General features: G+C 42.5%; 1 protein-coding gene across 2 annotated transcripts in view; it reads right to left on the bottom strand.

The window, feature by feature from the left end:
- Positions 1–2,457: 2,457 nt before the first annotated feature.
- LOC135938141 (uncharacterized) overlaps positions 2,458–9,055 on the bottom strand; it is a 29,300-nt gene continuing 22,702 nt past the window's right edge. For both annotated transcript variants that reach the window (XM_065481713.1, XM_065481704.1), the window contains exons 4-5: positions 8,098–8,323; positions 2,458–2,754 (exon numbers count right to left, since the gene is read on the bottom strand). In XM_065481713.1, the coding sequence (XP_065337785.1) occupies positions 2,587–2,754; positions 8,098–8,323 (394 nt within the window). In that variant the 3' untranslated portion in view covers positions 2,458–2,586. The remainder of the gene's footprint in view (positions 2,755–8,097; positions 8,324–9,055) is intronic.

The following is a 9,055-nucleotide window of genomic DNA, read 5'->3' as shown; positions in this document are numbered from 1 at the left end:
GTTTGATTATTAGACATTACCGGATGAAAAATCTGGAAATTATTTTAACATTATAACCCAGGAGGCGAGGAAAGATCATCTGATTGCACGATCCTTGCAAGTAGAATTTTACAATTGTTTTTCAAGAAAAGAGAAGTGTTTTAAACCGATGGATTCGATCTTGAAATCCCAATTTTACAAATATGTAATGACTTGTTTTGGAGAAACTGATTTGGAATTGTTAACAAGCTTTTATTGCGCAACGCTGTAATTATATTTGCCAACCTATATAATGTCATCAATTAATTTTCAAAATTAAATCTAGCAGCTATCGTAAATAGTTTGATTCAAGCTTTTAATTTTAACAGAATTGCAAGAATTTTGCGCGAAAGGGTCCTTGAGCAGGTTGCATAATCTCCGACTAAAAACCACAATAATCTATTTAAGTAAAAAGGGCGGAAAGCATGAGAGAGAGAGAGAGAGAGAGGGGAGGGAGAGAGAGAGAAATAAAAGCAAAGTTTAATTTTGGGGTTTCACGTAAGCTTTCCGTTTTGCTAACTAAAAGCCGTGAAAACCCTTTTAAACGTGGAAATCTACGAGCTTAAATAGCAATTTTCGCGCGAGGCGAGAATTTCCCAACCATGAAACGAGCGCTTCTGCACATAAGCTATAATTCATTTGACCGTGAAAAGTGAGACGCCATAAAGATGGAAAAAGGCGAAAATCGCAGCGTTTTGGCGTAAGCAGCAAGGGCGTTATTCGAGTTTTATTGTTGTGAAATTGACAAGAGTTTTGCGCGAAACGGGCGTCGAGCAGGTTGCCTACCCTGTATAAATCTCCTTTACGACTCTCTCTAGCCGGTGAATCATGCGATAGATAGGCGCCGTTGGATGGGATTTGGAGGAATCACGGCGCGTATATCTACGAGTCGAAATCTATGGCCTGCAGCCGCTCCCCAACCTCAGAAAGTCCCAGGCAATTCGGCAGCCCCGATTGTTTGCACCAATTGAATTTAAAGCCGCAGCCACTAACCTGCAGCAAAATTGAGATTGCGAGAGAGAGAGAGAGAGAGAGAGAGCCCTGCTTGGCCTGAATCATTGAGAGTAAGCAAACGTGGTGATCCATGCACGTTAATGATTTGATTTCCTATTCAATGACAACTCATTAAGGCAGAGGTTACCATAATTTTTTAATATGAGCCAACATTAATGAAATGACATAGGATGCATCATAGAACTATGCAACTATTAAAATGTAAAAAATCATGAAACAATTAAGAGCTGTAGTCGAGTATACTAAGGATTTGTTCTAAAATTCAGTTAAGCATTAGATATCAAGTCAAGTTTGATGTATGTTTTTTTGCAATTCGCTGCAGTAAAGGGAAATGTTCAAATGTGATGGCGAAAAATAAATGTTAATTTAAAAGAGTATTTGCAAACAAGTTTTGACATGATAAATATTACACATTTGAAAATGTGGCATGTGCAAAAAGTCAGAAGAGGCATTTTCTGCGTGAATGTAGAAAGAAAGGTAAATGCAAAAAGGCATCCTTTGAGCTTTGAGACGTTTTCATTATTATTTTATTCTGTTTCTCCCCCGTCAAATCATCATGCTCTCCAAAGTCAAAACAAGTAATTTCCGCATTCTGTTAAATCCTGCGTCATTTACAAGCCCTTTTCGCTTTACTTACAGACAACCGTTTCAGCGTGAGGCAGAATCAAGAAAAAATATAAACCTTATCTTTTAGTTTCCTGGCTCTTTTCTCTAATTAAGACGAGATGCTTTTTATGGTTTATAAAAATTGTTTGAATATTAATTAAAACGCAAGTACACCAAGACAATTGATAAAAGCAAGGTATATTTTCGCTTAAATATCAACTAGAGTTTCCTGTTTCTGTGCAAGATAAATTTATATTTCCTAGAGAATTGTAGGTCCCTACTTGACCTGAGATTTCGCATTATTCACATTTGAATTGCGTGATAAAGCTGCGTACTCGTGCGCAGCAAGTAGAGATTGCTTACAACTGCAAATGAAGTGTGGTTTCTGCAATGACGTGTCAGTTTCAAACAGAGTCTAGAAAAAGCTTTTAACCATGCATCAGCCTGCGGCTGCCTCTTACACGTCTAGTTGGCAAATGACAAAAAGTGGTTCACAGCGTGTTAAAAATTTTGTCTGCTGACATTCATAGACCGCGGGAAGCGTGAAAATTTGCCTAAAATCCCAGAGCCTACTCATTTGACACACAGGGGAGAATAGAATGTGGGCGAAAGAGAGAGTTTTTGGCGAGCGGCACTCTTCTCTTTCTGCCTCGTGGGAGCGGGCTGGTTGGCAGCAGGGCGGAACATCGACGCATTGTCGAGGTCAGCCAGCTTGGCGTGCTCGCTCAGTCAGACGGACACAGCCAGTTTGATTGCACGTGGCCCGAGGGCAAAAAATAGGGTGCGCAAGAAAGTGTAAGCTGAGAGAAGGAGCACTCGTTTATTTTTCTACTAGAATAAATTTATTGGCCAACGTCTATTTGACAGACAAGCAAACACTGAATATTTCTCACCAAATATTTGCCTTGAAATTAAACATCTCAATTATTATTTGACGTGCAATTCAGCTCAATTGCTTTTGAAGAGGAAATCGGTCTTGGCGGCAGCGTAGGCGGCGAGCAGTGCCAGGGAAATCGCCGTCAGTGCGAAGCCGCCGAATCTGCTGTTTGTTGGCCTCGGGCGTGGAGCCGGGGGGATGTAATCTGCTTCTGCATCGTCACCCTGCGCCGGGTGCATCTGCAAAAATATTTCATGTCACACACGAGTTGGAACGAGCCGAGCGGGTGGAACGATATGCAATTTGCGAGATTTAATAATGTAATAACTGCGCCAACGCGCCAACGAAGACGCGCCTTCTTTTTTCGACACATTATTTTTGCTCCGAGAACGGTCGCGTTAAAGATTTTAAGTCGGCCGCGCAAGGCCAGACTCTTCTTTTTATCGATCAATGCATGCAGCGATATTAATTAATTTTCTCCATAATATTCGCCAGAGCATTCTCCCCGGGCCTGGCTGCAAGAGTGCGTACACTTGAACAGCCCCCCCCCCCCCTGCAGCTATAGGGTTGCCAAATTCCACCTGGCAACAAATGCAACGCTGCTCGTCAATCTTTGATTAGCACGGGCTGGCATCAAAGGCAGGCAAAGCTAATTTTGACCTCATCACGCGCGGGTAATAAGACTTATTGCATAATTAATCAGATTAACCACGCCAACATTAGCTTTGAGCTGAGGTGAGCCGTGAAGTTTGCGGGAAAGGGGATTCAAGTTCGTCATACAAAAAACCCAATTACTATCTCCAAAGGAAAACGCGCAAATTTCCTTTGGGTTTGCGCTTAAAATTTGCTCTAGGGTATGCGGATTATTTGAAACTTAACTTTGGCACTTTAAAGGGGCCAAGTAGGTGTAAAAAATATGTTTTTTTTTGCTCTTTTTATCCTTGTCCGTCCGAGGACCGGGAAGGGCGCGCACTGCACTAGCACGAATGCTGAAACCCGGGTCCCAATAACACCGCGAACGGATAACATGGGCGCACCAGGCCGCACAGGGACCCAGCCCACTGAAGGGCCACTTGCCTCTGCACCGAGGACTGCATTGAAACGCTAGACATTTGTCCCGTGAAGCCAAATCACGCATGCTGGAAAGGTGCAAACCAGCAAGTAGCGAGTCGGCGCCGGTGCGCCTCCCAGCCCGTCGAGCAATTTGAGCAATTCGAGTCACTAAACTAACCACTTTTATAGAAGAACCGAGAAAATTTTTTTGCAACAGTTGCAAAATTCTTTGAGTTATAACTACGGAAATTAATGTATTAAACGCAAGATATGCTTTCAACGCTACGTCTAAAATTTATCAATTTTTACAAATTGTTGCTGCTACGGAAATGATGATCTATATTTCATTCCTATTACCGTTTGTGAAACGTGAACGCAATTATTCAGAGCAAATATCATATAGGCAGATTCCATAAATTTCACAGCAAACAAGGAAAGCAAACAAACCAGCCGGAATAACTGTACATAATCATAAAACAAATAAGGTAACAATCCTTGAGGACTGCGAGCATAATTGAAGTCGCAAAGGTAGCATAAAGGCATATGCAGCACACATTCCGATGAAATATTTCGAATTGTGGCAACCCTGGCGGCTTTTGCTCCCTCGCCAAATCGTCTCGTGTGCAGCCTCGTCCTCAGCTTTCGCGCGCACGCTGCTTTTTACCAATTAAAACGCGCGCCGAGAGGGTGAGGCGCCTCTCTTTCTACCCTCTGTGTGTGTGTTTGTGTGTATGTGTGTCGCCGCTTTCGCTGTGCACACGCGACCGAATTCTTTCCTCGCCGCACAACGAGCCAAAGCACAGGCGGTTTCGCTTGCTTTTAAACGAGCGTGTATAAATTAAAACGCGCTCGCGGGGGACAACACAGCGCACCGCCCGCTATACTGCTGCTGCTGCTCTGCCCTACATACATTTTGAACTCTTTCAAACGACCACACCTTCATTACACCCTGGCGGTCTCATTTAGGGCGACGAGCACGCTGCCGCTTCGTTTCTGATTTAGCGACGAGCGGGCGGAAAGTATGCAAACTGGTTCATGCTCTGCAGGCTTCAACTCCTGCTGCTGTATCGCGTTTTATGATAATGATAGAGAACCCGACCGCAATATCGAAATGGGATATCTCTTTGTCTTATTTCCTCTGTAAATGCGTTGCGAGTGTGAAATTTGTTGGGCGCACAACTTTTTAACATTTTAAAAACAAAAACCCAATCGAGTAAAAGTATGCGGCAAAATTTGATCCCACAGCATTCTGAAAGGTCGCTTTCGATCAGTTCGAAATCTATCAATGCGCGCATCCAGATACCAGTCTGAAAAGTTTCTGACACGAAAAAATGTAGTGCTGCATGAAATATCACACAATAGGCGTGCCAGCGTCCGTTTTTTTTATCATAATCCTGCTTTGTGCCATTTTCACCTCTGAGCAAAGTTTACGCTGCGAGAGTTCGCTCAATACTTTACCGTGATCACTGCAGGCAAGTCGTTAGCCAGACATACATTACGATGAACATGTCTGCAAGTCAAAGAACTTTCCTCAGATTTGTAAATTACGCATTGCTTTGATAAGAACTCAAGTTTCAGGGATAAAATTGGATCCATATCCCAAACATGTCAGTTTTGTAAAATTATGAAATTTTAAATTTACTGCGGAAAAGGTTGGTGGTATTTTTTTCGTGAGATTTCTTCTTCGCTCGTAGCAATGCTACATATAATAATGCGTAAAAAGTTACCTATAAACGCTTAGATAAAACAAAGAGACGTTACAATATTTCACTCAGATGCTATTCTTTGCCAGTTACCAGAGAAACAGCACTGCTGACACAATATCTGATTACTTTTCATAAACGAGCAAATTAATATGGTATGAGATAATTTTCCCGGAAATATTTATTTAAAAAGAGCTTGTAAAAGAGCGAAAAAAATTATGTTGAAGCTAGTATTTAAAAACAACATCATCTAGTACTTTCTTTCTAAAGTGAATGCCTATTTTTTACCCTCGTAAAATTCGAATATCAAAGTGTAGTGTTACATTTGAGAGAAATAAACGTTCCATCGTCATTATTACATTCATTATGAAGCGTAACGGAGGAAGACCGAGCCAAAGAATGTAAATATTGAAATTAATATTCCTCCTGCTATTCCGGGAAAGCATTAATGAAATTTGCATTTCAGCACGTGCAATTCGCTTCAGCCAGGTAAAATGGCCTGAAAGAAAAGCATTTAATAAGGGCGTCGAGAACTGTGCTTTTGTGTCTGCTCCTCTGGTAATGAACTTTGTTAGTTTTTCTCTCAGACCCGGGTCCCTGGACGAATCTAACATTAAAAACAAGCCCTTCCTTAGACGCGGCCACTGGATAGAAAGTCCATTTCACGCGCCAGGCTTAAGTGAATTTCATCCGGTTGCCTCTAGTCGAAACTTTTGGAGGAGACGACTGCCGGGGCTGTTTTTGTTCGGGTGCCTCTTAAATGAGACCGTCTCTAGACCGCACCTTCGTGACAGCACTTTGCCGACGACTCTGGTTGGCTCGCTGCACGCAGGGAGGCGATATTCGCGAACGAAGGGAGGCAGGCGCTGATTGATGTTGCCCGGAGTGCCAGGCAAAATAACCGACGCGCAGAGAGAGCAGCTTGTGCATCACAGCAACGCGGCTCGCCGCCACTCTAATTTGCATAATTGCTAATTGGAAACGTTTATCACGGTTTTATGCATATATTGTCGAGATTTGGGAATTTAAACTAGGCTCCGGGGAGCATTCCATTATTTGTTGTCTGCCGGCGCAAAAAGCCAGAAGCCCGACAGCATGGGTTGTGTTTGCAGACCTGGGAAAAATGCAAATAGTCTCTCGCTCCACGGAAAGAGCAAAAAGCGCTCTTATCGTTTTTCTCTCGCACTCCACCGCCGTTGCCGCTGTACTGCGTGAAAAATTAAGACAACTTTTTAAAGCCGCGTTCCGAGCGAGTCTCTGCAGCAGACATGGAACAAAAAAAGCGGAAAAGGCAAAAATGGCCGGGCTTCCTCTGCTTGAATGAAGACGAGACGCGCAACGTGTTGCGGAACTTGTCGAACTAATTAACCGAGTGTGCCACTTTTATGTTTCGCCTAGGAACTCTTCCTTCGTCATCTTGGAACAATTTGTAAGGGCAGACGATGACCGAATTTTATAGCTTAAGAGTTGTATGTAGTTGCAAAAAATTAGTTTTTAAAGAGCAAACTTTACAAATATATGGAGGAACTATACTCGACTTTTTACTACGGAAATTGCGCTCATGTTAAGCGCTACTTTTTGTCACTAGACAAGCAGAGGGTCTTATCTCTAGAGATGAAGACATGGACTAGAAAATTCGCAAAAATCTATAGCTTCAAATTTTTAAATTGCAGTTCGTTTCTTGTAATTTTGCATCGTGTCTGAATCTGAAATTCAATGCTAATTTGCTGAAAAACAAAAATATTATATTTATTGAAGACAACCACCAACGTATAAAATCACCTTTTTGTACATGCTGAAATTCTGTCGTGACACTTAGAATAAATCTTTTTCGAGTAGCAACGCCCGGGCGGAATCTAATTGTTATAATATCGAATTCTGGTCCACTCTCTGCTCACTTGGCTGCCGTCCTGCTCGGTCAATAAAAGGAAGAGCCACCGCCTTTTCTCAACGCATTGTTCACTACGTGCAAAGGCACAAGACTCTGGCTGTCAAGTTCTCGATGGATAGAAAATCTATTGCTGGACCCAGCGCAGAGTAAGACAAGAGAGAGGGCGAGCTAGGGTCAACAAATAGAATTAAACCCCTAATACTCCACTAATCCTAACTCAAAACTCCTGACTCATCACATTCAGTGTCAATTTGGTAGCTCGATAACTCAAGATAATTGGAAATAAAAGTGGCAGCCAGGGTTGCACAGTAACGTCGACCGACTATTTGGGTAAATTCTGGTTGACTCTTAGCTGCAATTTTGACTTATACCATGCTTTTCACAATTAACTTTCTCTTTCGTGTGGCAATTACTTTGTGCCACCCACCAAAAAACAATTCCTTTAAATGAAATTTAAATTATGGTACCAGGGATGTAGTGAAGGGAATCTATCTCTTTGGATGGTATGTTGCATTCGCTCCCTCATTTATTAACGTTTGAAAATAATTCTAGGGCAGCTCAACTTCATCAGAAAACACCTCTGCAAAATTGTCCCCTTCAATCGTCATACCTCGTAAAAAGCAGCGGCTGATGATTTAATACATTACTTTTTCGCGGAAAACACCTTTCGCAGAGAAAAACGTGAGCTTGAAAACGATATTTAAATGAGGGACGAGAGCACTTAATAAATTAGAACTCAAAATTTCGTTAGTCTCAACGCTTGCAACTCGCTCCTTTCACGTCTCGAGCGTCGTAAATTAAGGACCGGCAAGACCTGCCCGCCCAAAATAAGCCAGGCGTCGAACAAAGGCTGCCGGTAGCTTTATTATTATTATTCAAACATGCTCCGCTCGGCTGGTTGCATAAAGGCGGAGGCGCGGCATTATTAAACGTACCTGATTTACGAGCGCTTTCATAGCGTGCATCTCCGCTCCGAGCAGCTCATTCACAGTGATGGCTGCGTCGATACATTTGCACAGCACCACGGTCGCCGGCACGTCTTTATTTACAGGCACAGGTGGCGAATTGCGCTGCAGTCCGTCTGACACGTATTTGAAGGAGCTGGCGAGCAACTGCAGTTGTTTCAGGGAATTCATTGTGATGGTGAGACCCTCCTGGAAACTGTGACCGAAATAAATATTCGGACGTGACTCTTGGCCCCTAAAAATAAAGTGCTCGTTCCTCCTTTACTATACTTTCACAGCCGCCTGGAGAGAGAGTGTGTGTGTGTGATCAGAAAAATGGAGAGGATATAGCAATGGGGATATCACAAGGGGCCCTTTACTCGGCCTGCTGTCGCACCACTATTTGTGCAGGGCAATAAGTTGGCTGGAAATGGCTCGGTATTTCGACCGTTGCCAATCTTGATTTCCGTTCTTTCAAGAAGCCATGCGTTAAAAATTTATCTGCCTTAGCTTGATGTCTTGCTTCGAAGGCAATTCTTTGAGTGCCACACGTTTCAAAAGACAGATTGATTTCCAGTCATTTGAAATAGTTCTGAACATTTTTAATTTGCAACTCAGAGTCAGCGGAAGCCACTCGGTCGAGATGCCTTCCCATTCCACGCCGTTAACCCTCACTCAAGGAATGTACAGCAGACACAGTTTCCATCTCCCCAGTAAAGACGCACTTGTGTGAAATTGTGGCGCTTTTCTCTTCTCGCTAATGGTTTATTCTGATTTTAACTTAAAGGATTTATAGTCTACATCCTCTCCATTTTTTTCTTACTCTCAGTTGATTACATTTTTACAGAGTAAAAATATTTAGCAAGTGGGAAGGAAAATGTACTTTTATAATTCGATAGTCCATTGCTTTGATAAATCAAATCAGTTTTCAATTTCGCGCATGAAAATG

The sequence above is a fragment of the Cloeon dipterum genome, chromosome 1 (genome assembly GCF_949628265.1).
Source record: "Cloeon dipterum chromosome 1, ieCloDipt1.1, whole genome shotgun sequence".
Classification (NCBI taxonomy): Eukaryota; Metazoa; Arthropoda; class Insecta; order Ephemeroptera; family Baetidae; genus Cloeon; species Cloeon dipterum.
This window is presented reverse-complemented; position numbering and strand designations above follow the sequence as displayed.